Source organism: Dromiciops gliroides, chromosome 2, assembly GCF_019393635.1.
Source record: "Dromiciops gliroides isolate mDroGli1 chromosome 2, mDroGli1.pri, whole genome shotgun sequence".
Classification (NCBI taxonomy): domain Eukaryota; kingdom Metazoa; phylum Chordata; class Mammalia; order Microbiotheria; family Microbiotheriidae; genus Dromiciops; species Dromiciops gliroides.
The window spans coordinates 292,522,409-292,535,882 of record NC_057862.1 but is presented as its reverse complement, the minus strand read 5'-3'; the positions used below and the strand labels follow the sequence as shown (position 1 = coordinate 292,535,882).

The window sequence follows — 13,474 nt, the reverse complement described above, 5'->3', positions numbered from 1 at the left end:
AGCCATTCTCATGAATTTCTTCAGCTCTAGATTGAGCCAGAGGGGATAAGCAAAATCAACGAAAAACTGATTCTAGGTATTTGAAAAGGCAAGTTCTTCCTAGGAGATCTAAAGGTTTGGAAACTAGTGGACTAATTTCTTTAGAAGGGAGGGGGTGCTTTCAGTACTGAAAAGTGGACTTTGTCTTTGGAGGAAGTTGACCCACATAACAAAGGGATTTGGGTGTCAATATTTTTCTCTTTATCCTTTTCTCCAACATCCCGGCCATTTTCATTAAGAGCAACTCTCTCCCAGCATTCGATGGACTTCATTTGTCTTCTAATTACAGTAGAGAAAAATTAAATATCTGAGGACCAGCGGTGGGGGAAGGGGGACAAGTAAGGAGGAGGATTCAACCCTCAAACCCAGCAGCACTATCCCTTTTTATCAGCAGCCCTCCTCCTCCATCCTTTACCCTGCCCTAGCTCTTTCTGGCTTAAGGTGGGAGATAGGGACAGAGGGGAGTGCAGGCAGAGAGACTGAGGGACAGTTTGGAAGGATGCAATCTCTGATAAGGTGCAGTCCCAGCGGAATTTACAGTATCATGACACTGACCAGCCCGCACCTAGCTACAAGGAGGTAATTTGACTGGAAACTCTGCAACTCCAGACCTGGGAGGGTGAATGTGTGAGAGAGATGTACACATTATTATCCCTCATGGAGCTACTGCTGTTCAAACAGGGAATAAAAATCTTCCAGTTGTCTAAGGTCGAACATCGCAAAGTGGCTGGGACCTCGCCTGCTCCCTTTGGAGGCGGGGGCTCGGCCCGGAGGGAGAACAGGGAGAGGGGAGATGGCCCTCCGCAGCAGGAAGCTCCTCCTCCTCCTCTTTCCCTCTGGCCGCAGCACACACAATAATTTGGGCAACTCCAGCAATTCAGATGACTCCCCCCTTCCCACTTTCCTCTTTTTCACCCAACGGGGGTGGGGGAGGACTTTGAATACTGTATTGGGAATAGACTCAGCCTTGGAAAAACTGCTCCCTCTGGTTCTCCATCTCCCCAATCCTTGGAGGAGATATAGGGGGAGAGGGAGGGCGATTGGCGCAATTAGTTTCTTCCAATTAGTTTCTCTTCTTTGTATGGACTCCATTCAAACTGTGGTGTAACCTTCCGCTGAAAGGGGGAGGAGAAAAAGTAGTCCGGCTTTAATAGCTTTTTTTTTTTTAATATATTAAAAAAAAAATAGCTGTTTAGCCCATCGGTGGGATCCTTGGGGGGAGCCAGATGAGGGTGTTGGTTGGCGGGTGTTATCGGGAAGGGCGGTGGGGGGGGAGATAGCCTAAGACCTCTCCATTGCCTAGACTAGAGAGAGGGATCATGGGGCGTAGAGAGATTGCAAACCCCCAACCACGTACAGCGGGCGATACGCGTCAACCGAACTTGAGCAACGGAAGCGCCGGGCCCGCCCCCTCCTCCTTCCCCCTCCCTTCCGCACCCAGCTTCCTTTTGACAGACGGAGTGTCCCAGCCAACCGACGTGAGCGTGGCTCTTCCAAAATCCCGGAGGAGCCAATGAGAGGCCGGGAGGGGGCGGGGCCTTCCCCAGGCCGGCTGAGTTCGGCTGAGCTCCCTCTCGGCTCCTCCTCCCCTCCCCTGCCCTCTCTCCTCCCCCCTCCCCCCGGCTCCCTGCTCCCAGAGTAGTTGAGCCAGTGAAGTGCGGGCGGGCGGCGATGAGAGCGAAAGTTGCGCTTGGCTTCGAGCTGGGGCGTTGAAGCGGCTCAGCGTCCCCGGCTGCAGTCACAAGTCTCTCCCTCAGCCCTCTCTCCCTTCGGGCAGCCCCGGTTCCAACTGTCGCCCCTCGGAGTCCCGGGCCCCCGGTCCCCTCGGCGGGCGGCGGGCGCGCCCCCCTCCCTGCGCCCTCGCGGCGAGCCTCCCCTCCGCCTCGCTCCTCAGCCCCACTTTGCTCCCTCCTCCCCGCCGTCCCCTTCGATGCCAGCCATGGTGGAGAAGGGCCCGGAGGTGCTGGGGAAGAGGAGGGGAAGGAATAATGCCGCTGCCTCCTCGGCCGCCGCTGCCTCCAACGCCGCCAACGCCGCCACTACCACCACCACTGCTGCCTCCTCCTCCTCTGCCTCCTCCTCCTCCTCCGCCGCAGCCGCTGCTGCCGCCGCCTCAGCCTCAGCCTCGGCCTCGGCCGCCTCTGCCTCCTCCGCTGCAGCCTCCGCCTCGGCCGCCGCCGGTTCCGCCAATAATGGTCATAATAAAAGTTTGGCCACGGCCGCCGCCGCGGCGCCCAATGGAAACAGCACCAACTCCTGGGAGGAAGCGAGCTCGGGCTCCTCGAGTGATGAAGAGCATGGTAGGTGATAGCCTCAAACTAGAGCCGAGGCTACCCTGCCTCCACCCCCCCCCATACCCCCCCTCCCCCTTCCGCCCGGGCGTCCCCGTCGTCCCCTCCTGCCCAGCTTCCAAACTCTGCCCGGAGCCCTCGCTGACTTCCCTCCCGTTCTCCCCTTTATTCACAGGAGGAGGTGGCATGAGAGTCGGACCCCAGTACCAGGCAGTGGTCCCTGATTTTGATCCTGGTGAGTTTGGCACCCTTGGGGGCTGGGGAGGTGGTCCTCCAGATATTGAGTGGCCGCTGCCCGTTTGGGGTGGAGGAGGATGGTATCTAGAGCTTGAGACGATGGGGTAGGGTAGTAGCCTCAAACTGGTTAGAGACGGTGCTAGGGGGACTTTGCTGGTGTGTGTGTCCTTGGTTGTTGCACTCAAGTCTTTCAGGTGGGTTATATCTGAGAGACAGGCACCCCACCCTTTTCATATCTTGGGGAGAAAATATTGTGGGAAAACGTAGGATCATGTGGATTTTAGGGAGTATGAGGGGATTTAGGTAGGGAGTGGAGATCAAATCAACAACTTTCTTTTTGTGTGTGTTCGCCCTGCTGTCCAAGGGAAGAACAGCAAGGGGGGGGAGGGGGAACGTGTTCTGCCAACGTGCCTCCAGACTTATAAAAAAAGATGATTTCTCCTTCACGAAATACCAGTGTAACTTACGATTTGGTATCTATCCTTCGGAGGGCAGGGGATGTATTGATAGCGGAGATGTAGTAGTGGGAGCAATTGTATTGGCTCCATTCTGGCTCAGGTGTGGTTAGTTTCACATTCACTGTGATTATGGTAGTGGTGGTGAAGTAGCATCTAGCAAGCTAAGTGGACTTAATGAAATTTCACTGACCACATAGAACACACACCCCTACCCAATCAATTATTACTCAAGATACCCTTTTCTTCCTTTCTGGCCTCCTGAGCCCTTCCCTCCTTATGACTGATTTTGAAACGTCAAGGATGGATGGAATAAGCACAAAATACATATTGTTTCAGTTTATAAGAGAAGTGGGTTTTCCAGAAGGCGCTTTGCAGGGAAGAGGTAGAAGAAAAGCTTATATAGCTAGGAGAGATCTCGTGTGTAGTTTGCCTTTTTTTTTTTGAGACTTCTTTGTAAATTTTTTTTCTTTTGGGGATGGTGGTGGTGGAAAAGTTTTGAAAATAAAATCATCTAAAGTCTCATCTTAATTTTAGAATAGATTAATCTAAAAACAACCAGCCCAGAAACAAGAACAGAATTTTTTGAAACTATATCCTGTTTGCTGTTATGTGTAAGATAAATTAAAGTGGCATAGGAACAAATCTGTATCCAGACAAAAGAATTTTAGTTAGATTTTAATACTTAGGATCTTAGCTTTGTCAGTTTACATGACATGTTGGTTGGTGTATAAAATTCTTAAAAGGCAGAAGTTTTATTTAAAAAAATTTAAAACTTGCCCCTTAGTCAAATGCTCTTACTGGCTGAGGTTTTTAGACCTGAAGTTGGCTTCATTTATTTGTATGGCTCAAACTTCTTTGAATAATGCCTAACCTGTTTTCCCCAGTATACAAACAGAAAATTAACAGGATATAGGACCAGTTGCTGAAATAGGTACAACTCTTACTCTATTAGTGAAGGTTCTAGATACCTAGTGTGATTTAACGTTTGAAATCAGTAAGACTTTCCTGCTCCTGTATACTTTGGATATACACTTTTTTCTTGCAATTTTACCTTTCTTTGTAATTTTGATATTTTCTATTTTACTCTGAAATAAACCTTTTAAACCATGCAGATATAATGTCAGTACATAAAGGCTTGTCCTTCTTAAAAAAAAAAACTTCCATGTTACTTTGTAATGATTTTTATTACCTGAATTTTGATAGTGCCCCTCCCATTTTTATAGTCACTTCTCATTTTGAATGACAGAGCAGACCTAGGAAGCCAGGCTTTGCCCCGCTCCCCCATTTCTTACACATGACTCCTCCATTCCTTAGTCAGCCACCAGGGGAAGCATATTGTTTTTTGGTTACAGTTGACCCTTTCTTCAGTTTGTAGGTCAAGCTCATCATTTCTTTTGCATATTTAAAATAGAACTTGTCACCAAGTATCCACAAAATCTTGTACATTTTTTCAATCATACTCTCAAATCTTCTAGTTTTAACAAGTTGTAACTATCATGGCCCAATTTGATACATTTTTTTGTTACATTTAGTTGAAACCTTTTACTTAAATGTTTTGAATGGCCCACTAAGAAAAGGTGGCAGCAGATGCATTGGAACTAAAAAAGATTGAAAAATTTTACTTTTTTGCTGAATACAGCAGGTCTGACTTTTAGTATTTAATATTTGATTGCATCCTTAATAATTTGAGGATTTGACCTGTTTATTCTCCCATGGAAGAGTATATGTAACAGATTATATTTTAACTGCCTAACACTTTTTAAGGAAGCATTCATTAGGTACAGGCTTATTAGAAGTCCCTTGTGAAAAAGTAAAACATTGTAGATGTTCTTGTTTGTGTGTATAGGTGTGTATCTTGCCTGTTTTGTGTAAACATTTCTAAATGCTATTTTATTTTTGAACAAAAGTGAAAAATTTGAACTGTAATAATAAATTTCAAACAACACTTGAGCAGTCTGAAATGGTGAATATCAGAAAGTTGGTGTTGGTTTTAGGTTAAAGCTTGGGTGTTTGGCTTTACTGTAATTTCACAACTAATGACTCTTGCCTAGTGTTCTATACTTAGTGAAATTCAAAAACAAATAACTGGGGTAGAGGGGAAGGAGAGGCATTAATTTTGGGAATTTATGCTCATTCTTAAACTATTTCCATTCTTTTAGACTAGTTAAGTATAATAATGGGAGACTACTATTCAGAGAATTTTATTCATTTAAAGATTTTCCAGGCCCCTTACTACTTTTTCTGCTTACTTTTTGGCCATGTTACTGTTCTTTAGCTTCACTAACAGATATCAGTGAAGAGGAAGTGAAAATTGGATTTAACAAGTGTTACTTTTAAAGTAAAGTGTTTTTTTGTGTGTGGGGGGGGATGTGGGTTAGTAAAGGGTGAAGGGATGACTGGCTAGAGAAGTAATTTTTAGACTCATTATTATTATCTACAATATATTCTTCCATTAAGGTTACTTAACGGTACTATATAACTTATTATAAAGTTGGGATAAGACTAACCCCCCCCCCCTTCCCCTTTTATAGACCAATCAGGGTATACAATCATCCTGTCATGAAATTGTGTGAATGACAATGTTGATTCAGTTTTTACAATTTAATTAAGAGCTAAGTTAGATCAATGGAGTAGTACTTGGAAAAAATCAGTAATAAAGTCATCTTAATTAATGTCTGTTTACACTAGGAGAGGAAGGTTTTAGGACTCAGAATAAAAAAAAGAAAAGTGTAGTACAGGGAAATGAACCTTTCACTTAGTAGAATAGACTTTTGTTTGAAGAAAATGGTTGTTCTCAGAATTTGGATTGTGGACCCTAGTGATGTCTTTTCTGAGCTTCATTAAAACTTTACCTTTGACTTTACTCTCCTTAGATCTATTTCAGCTATCACCAAAAAAAAAAATCTGTTTTACCATCTAGTACTTGTTCTGTTCTATTCAATCTACTTATTAATCTATAGTTCACTATGTTCTTAAGTCCTGGCTATTATTTTGAAATAGTTAATATGGTTTCTCCTACGTAAATGTGGAAACTCCTATAAATTTATTAGTATGATTAATAGTAATCTGTCTTTGCTATCCTATAGTCCAGTAAGGCTACCATATTCTCTCTCTCTCTCTCTCTCTTCTTCTTTTTTTTTTTTTGTCTTCCAGTTGTATGTATTTCAGTGATAGCAGTCAGCAAGTTTTTCATTAAGTCCTTGATATGTGCCAGGCAGTGTGTTAAATCCTAGGGATACAAAGAAATACAAAACACTGTCCCTACTTTCAAGGAATGTACATTCTAATGTAGAAGACAACACATAAAAAACTAGGTACATACAAGTTATATACATAGTAGATAGAAAGTAACTCAAAAGGGGAGGCTAGGGAAATGCCTTGTGTAGAAGGTGGGATTTGAGATCAGTCTTGAAGGAAATCAAGAAGCACAGTGGAGAAAGAAGGGCATTCCCATCTTCCATTTAGTAATCAAAGTATTTTTCCCAAAGAGCAGATCTGATCATGTCATTGCCTTACTAGGTAAACTTGAGAGTTTCTCTGTCACCTCCAGAATACAATGTGAATTATATTTATATTACAAAGTATATTTTTATTCTCTGGCATTCAAAGCCCTAAATCATCTGCCTCCCCTTTACCAGTCTTCTTAACACCTTACATTCCTCTTCCCTCATTTACTTAATCTAGTGACACTAGCCTTTTTACTCTTCTAACAAGATGTTTTATCTCCCAGCTCTTGTGAACTTTCACTGACTTGTCCCTTTCTGTTCTTATTCTTGCCTCCTTGCTTCCCTGGTTTCCTTTAAGTCCTAGCTAAAATCCTCCTTTATAGGAAGCTTTTCCTGATTCTTAGTGCCTTCCTTCTGTTGATTATTTCCAGTTTATTCTGTATAGTTGTTTTCATGTTGTCTCCCCCATTAGACTGTGAGCTTGAGAGCAGGGGCTGTCTTTTACCTTTCCTTGTATTCCTAGTGATTAGTGGTATATAGTAGGTGCTTAATAAATGTGTATTGACTGACTAGGGGACAACCAGTGTAAAGGTTGGGAGATGGAGATGAGAGATGGAATTGGGAGAGAGGACTTGAAAGTAGGCCATATTGTTGTTGTTTGTCCTTCATTCACAGAAAGGACTATGACATGTCATGATGTCATGACTTGCACTGAATTGGATTTAAAGGAGGGAGGGCTGTGCAAAGTCACCCACCTCATTCTTTCCTCCAGCCATCTGGGTCTAGTGGCAAGATATACAGCAGGCCAACTGGAGATGGCCCTGGATGTTTAAGGCAATTGGTGTTTAGTGACTTGCCCAGAGTCACACAGCTAGTAAGTGTCTGAGGTGAGATGTGAACTTAGGTTCTCCAAACTTTGGGCCCAGTGCTCTATCCACTATGCCACCTAGCTGCTCAGGCCATGTAGTTATAGAGTGTATGGAGAAGAGTAGTGTGAGAAGACGACCAGGTTATAGAGAGCTTTAAAAACCAAATAGGATTTTTTTAGTTAGTTGTAGAGGTAATAAGGAGCCACGGGGAATTTTTGTAGGGATAATGACATGGTCAGACCTATTACAAATGAAAAGTCATCTTAATAGCCAAGTGGAAGCTGGATTGGAGTGGGGAGAGATTGAACCAGGGAACCCAGGCTCATGGAGAATTTCAGGTGAGGGGTGATGGTTCTGAACTAGAGTTGTGGTCGTATGATTGGATGGAAGTGGACTACATGAGAGATGTGAAGGTAGATATAAGATTTGACAGCACATTGAATATGTGGAGTGAGAGAGGATAATTGAATTTTTGAGCCAAAGTGATGGGGAGGATGGTAGTATGTGATATTTAAAAATTTTAAGCATCTACTATGTTTCAGTACTGTGCTAAAATTGTTTTACAAATATCTGATTTTATCCTCACCACAATCTTGTAGAGGTTTTACAGATGAGGAAATTGGGAAATATAGAGGTTAAGTGACTTTGCCTGGAGTGCTGGACCTGGAGTCAGGAAAATTCATCTTCACAACTTCAAATCTGGCTTCAGACACTTACTAGCTAGTTCTGTGACCCTGGGCAAGTCACTTAACTCTGTTTGCCTCAGTTTCCTTATTTGTAAAATGAGCTGGACAAGGAAATGGCAAACCACTGCAGTATTTTTGCCAACAAAACCCCAAATGAGGTCTTGAAGAGTCAGACACAACTGAAAATGACTGAGCAACAAGACTTTCCCCAGTGTCACATAGGTAATAAGTGTCTGAGGTTGGATTTGAATTCAGGTCTTAAGGATTACAAATTCTGGACTCTATCTCTTAATGCTACAAAGCTCCCCACTAGTCAGTGATAGGGAAGTTTGGAAGAGGGAGAGGTTAATAGAAAAGATAATGAATTCTGTTTTGGATGTGCTAATTTTGGGATACCTATGGGACATCCTATTCAAAATTTTGAAGAGGTAGTTGGACATGCTTAACTTTTAACTCTGGAGATAGATTTGTGATAGTTATGTAGATCTGGTAATTATCCACGTAGAGATAATTGAACCCTAAGAGCTGAAAGGAGAGAATGCAAAGAGAAGAGAGCCGGGCCATGGGTATGTCATGGATAAAAAGCCAGTAAATGAGACTGGGAGATCTGTTGGACAGCTGAGAGAAGCATGACATGAAAACCTGGAAAAGATAGAGTATTCAGAAGGTATGCAGAGAGGTTAAGAAAGTCGTTAAGTTTGACAATTAAGAGGTCATTGGTAATTTAAGTAGAAGCCGGATTGTAGAGCACTTAGAAGAGATGGAGAGGAGGGAAAGTGGAAGCACCTGTTGTGGATGGCTTTCTCAAAGAGTTTAGCCACGAAGGGAAGGAAAGAAAAAAGGATGATAGCCAATTTGTTAGGACCAGGTGAGGATTTTTTAAGGATGAGAGAAACAGGGGCAGCTAGGTGGCGCAGTGGATAAAACACTGACCCTGGATTCAGGAGGACCTGAGTCCAAATTTGGCCTCAGACACTTGACACTAGCTGTGTGACCCTGGGAAAGTCACTTAACCCTCATTGCCCAGCCAAAAAAAAAAAAAGAAAGAAAAAGAAAAAAAGATGAGGGAAACATAGGCATTAATAAAGGAACCAATAGATTGAAGATAATAAGAGTAGGAACAATTTTCTGGAGAGGTTGGGAGGGAATGGGATCAAAGGTGCAGATAAAGGAGTTTGCTATGGCAACAAGGGCCACCTCTTCATCTGAAACTGGAGTGAAGGAGGAGATAGTTGGAGAAAATGAATTGGAAAGGAGAGGGAATTCCTGGGGAATATTTGGACATATTCCAATTTATCTTTTCCAAATGTGGTGCCCAGAATCAAATGGGTTAGTTATATATAATCTGCCCAAGGTGAAATGTAAGTGCTAGTTTCCTCATACTGGATGCTGCTATATCTCTCAATGCAGTCTATAATAGCATTAGTTTGTTTTGTTTTGTTTTGTTTTTTGCCTTAGAGTTGACACTACTGACTCGTTTTTTTGAGCTTTCAATCTACTTAAACTCTGGGTTCTTTTTTCACAGGACATGCCAAGCCATATTTTCTCTTATCTTGTGTTTATCAAGTTTAATTATTTTTTAACACAAGTGTAAAACTCTATCCCTATTAAATTTTTACAGAAGGGATAATTGATTTAGATTTTTTCTCCCATTGGAGTTATGTTAAGTATTATAGAAAATTCAAAGCTTAATTTAAATACATTGTACAAATGAATTAATTTTACATTTATTATTGAACTAAGTAAATTTAGTTGATTTCTTAGTACAAAATATGCTTTATGACACAATTTTCAGAAGAGAAAAACTGACAAATTAAATAATTAAAAATACTAGTTTTAACAGTCTTAGGCCATGAGATCTGGTTCACCTAAAAGTAGAATATCATTCTTAGAAGAATAATGTAAAATTTTAATGTTTAATTCAAATGAGTAAGTCTAAAATAGTGAAGTCTGAGTTAATAATATTTTGCTACTTTCTAGTATATATACCTATACACAAAGTCTCTGACATAAACATGTTATCATGTTAAAGGGTTGTTTTGCTGAATAGATAAGTACATTATGAATTCACTTGAGAACCTTTTTTCTTACCTAATACCAACAAAAACATAAAAGATCTTTAAAAAAAAGAGTAAACCTCCAAATAGCTTAAATCTAGTCATGGGCCATAGGAATTCCTAGGTAGTATAGTGTTTGATTTAATAAGGTTTGACTCTGAGCCTTAAGGTTTGAGTATTTTATGTGTGAGTATTAGAAGTCTTTATTCTATTTCTCCTGTTGAGCTGATGAAAGCCATATTATAGAGTTCAAAGACTTAGAGCTTGAAGAGACCTTAATAGGTCATCTTTTCCCTCATTTTAAAGACCAGGAAGTAGTCCGGGAGAGCTTAAGTGGCTTGCTTTAAATGGTAGAACCAGGATTTGAATCCAGGAACTCTGATTCCAAATCCAGCATTATTTCTACTTTATCACCTTGGATGAATTAGGAAGTTTGTTGAGAGAGTTGCTGTGAATAAACTTTTTCAGAACAATATAAATTTAGGGAATTTTAATGTGACTTTATATTTAAATTTAGATTTTGTTTAACTTTGGAAAAAAAAAAGTTAAGACCCCAATAAAAGTATAGGAGAGGTTTTTTCCTTACCAGTTCCATTTACATCTCTGTTTTATAGGTAAGATAATACCACTAGACTTGTGTGTACTAAAGCCTTTTACTGGAAAACTGTAAGCTTTGGTTAAAGAGTTTATGAAGAAAGTATTATTTTTTAAAAAAGAAAGTATTATTTATAAACCTGTCAACTGAGAACCTGAAGTCTATTTCAAGAAGTGGTAGTAGGGAGATTGCTCTTTGTACTCTTTCCCTTTCTTTTGTCAATAATGCCCTGTAATAGCCTTCCAGAGACCAGAGTCAGCATAAAAGCTGGGTACCAAGGGGAATTGATTTTGAGGGGGGTGTTGATACTTTTAAGTCTTGAGCAATAATTATGGATTGGGCAGCCAGGTGACTCAGTGGATGGAGTGCTGGGCCTGGAGAGGACCTTAGTTCAAATCTGGCCTCAGGCACTACCTGTGAGACCCTGGACAAGTCACTTACTCCTCTTGGCCTCCATTTTCTCATCTGTAAAATGAGCTGAAGAGGGAAATGGCAAACCACTACAGTATCCTTGCAAAGAAAACTCCAAACAGGGGTCACAAAAGAGTTGGATATGACTGAAACAACTGAACAACACCAGCAATTATGGAAGAAACTTTGGGCCCTCTTCATGTACTCATTGTCTGTTCTACTCAAACTAGCCACTAGATCTTCACCAAACACAACAATCTCTTTTCTGATTTTGTAGGAGTGGTCCTCCATGCTTGGAATGTGGTTCTCTTAATTTCTTTCTTACAGAATTCCCAGTGGCCTTAAAAAAAAAAGAGTTCAGGTGCAGCCCTGAGGCTTTTTCTTGTCCCCTTCTCTTCCTCCTCTCCCCTTCGCTCTTCCTTTCTTTGATCTCTACCATTAGTATGCTCTTTGTTTGGAAATAACTGTATTAATTTATACATACTTTGTATTTGCTTGTGGGCATGTTGTATCCCTCCAGTAGAATATAAGCTCCTTGAAGGCATCACATGTTTTTGTTTCTCAGCATTTTGTGCAGGAGCTTTTAAGGGGTGGGAGCTTGATAAATTTTGTCTGAGTTGTGGGGAGGTATTTTGCTACTATATTTCTTTCTGTGAGGTTGGATGTATTCTTTCTCCTGGCCCATGAATGACTGCATGCAGGTCTGCTAGTTTCTGGGTCTGTGTTGCTTGACTGGAGAGTTTGTCTAAGGTGATAATACTTTAGCTTGTTAAGGAGAAAGGCTATTAAAGAATGGTGTTCTAAGATCTCAGCTGAACTGGAAGTTTCAGAGTGGGCTTGAACATAGTTGTGGACTTGTGCTGAACTCTTGATCACCTATCTAATGTGGGATGCTGAGAGAGGTTAAATGTCTTGCTCACACTCACATAGGAAGACAAAGACAGTCAGGGCTGAAGCAAACCCTGGGCTTCTGGTGCCAAAGCCAGGGCTCTTTCCAGGGTGCCACACTGCAGAGGGTTAGCTAGGGAAGATAGCTACTTCAACATTCATTCCTTTTTTCCCCTGTGAAATATAATCAAATTTTGGTATCAGGATCTTGATGAATTCTCACTCATCTCTAGACCGTTATTTTCATGCTTTTATCCGATTTACTTCTCTGTAACTGCTGAGAGCAGCAATAAGAGATTAAATGACTTTTGGGAGATGGAGCTTGATCCCAGGTCTTCTTGTCTTCAAGACCAGCTATCTATTATGTCATAGAAATCACTGATCCATGTTACTTATTATACTTAGGTAGCTTTTAAATTAGTAGTTAAAAAAAACCAACACACTGTGATGTTTAAAATCTAAATGTGTGGTTGCCTTAAATTAGAAGCTTTACCACCAGTCTTTGGGTATTAAGCATTTATTAAAGCATACTAGGTATTAGTAAAAAGGAAAACACGTGGAGTTCAGAAAGTTAAGAAAAGGCCTATCTAGCCTAGAGTTCCAGCCTGGTCTGGTTCTTCCTCAACTGCTTCACCACAAGCCTGCTTCAACCACAAATTCCCCAGCAAACTGAGTGTGGAAGCTTTTTATAGGTCTGGAGCAGAGGCGGTTCTTACACACTGCTTCAAGATGATTGGTTAGTATAATCCAAATCCATTGGTTCACTGGACTTGAAGGTGGTCTCATGTTGAGTTCAAAGTCCTTAGCTTCTGAGAACAATACTTTCTCAAGGTCTGCCAGGTGTGGTTACAATCTAATTACCTTTAAGGAGGCTAATCAGCCAAGACAATCACTCTCACTTAATTTAGTCAGTTTAGATTAATCTCTAGGTGGGCCTTTGAATATCTGCCAAATCCCATTATTTTCTCACAATACACATTACCTACTCTACAGCTTGTGGGATTGAAAGCATTATTTTACACATACTTTTCCAGATGAGTTAACTATGGTTCAGAAGTAAAATGACTTTTAACCAAAGTTATGAAACACAGCTAGTACATGACAAAGCTGGGACTTCAGCTCAAGTCTTCTGACTCTAGGTCCAAGCTACTTATGCTGAACAATGACAATAGCACTATGGTTGACCTGTCTAGCTTTTGGGGTATGTCATAGGCTTAGCTCATCATAGCCTAAACTCTTAGTTTTTTCAGTAAAAATCATATACAGTGATATTTGGTATCCATGGTAAGCCCTTATTTAAGCTCTTCTCCCTATGTTTTACAGATGAGATCTCTGAGACTCATTAGGTCCACACAATGAGTTAGTGGAAAAGTTGGAAACAAAAACCAGGTTTCTTGACCAGTACTTTTTACATATCTATTATCACTCTATGTCCAGTGCTGTAGTGATAGATTGTTGGTTTTGTTTTTAGCTAAAGTCCCAATGACTTTTGGTTCT

At 41.3% G+C, this 13,474-nt stretch overlaps 1 protein-coding gene across 1 annotated transcript in view; it reads left to right on the top strand.

The window, feature by feature from the left end:
- The first annotated feature begins 1,842 nt into the window (after positions 1-1,842).
- The window catches only part of RCOR1 (REST corepressor 1), a 111,418-nt gene continuing 99,786 nt past the window's right edge, over positions 1,843-13,474 (top strand). The window contains exons 1-2 of the mRNA XM_043985056.1: positions 1,843-2,339; positions 2,506-2,565. Coding sequence (XP_043840991.1) covers positions 1,970-2,339; positions 2,506-2,565 — 430 coding nt within the window. The 5' untranslated portion in view covers positions 1,843-1,969. The remainder of the gene's footprint in view (positions 2,340-2,505; positions 2,566-13,474) is intronic.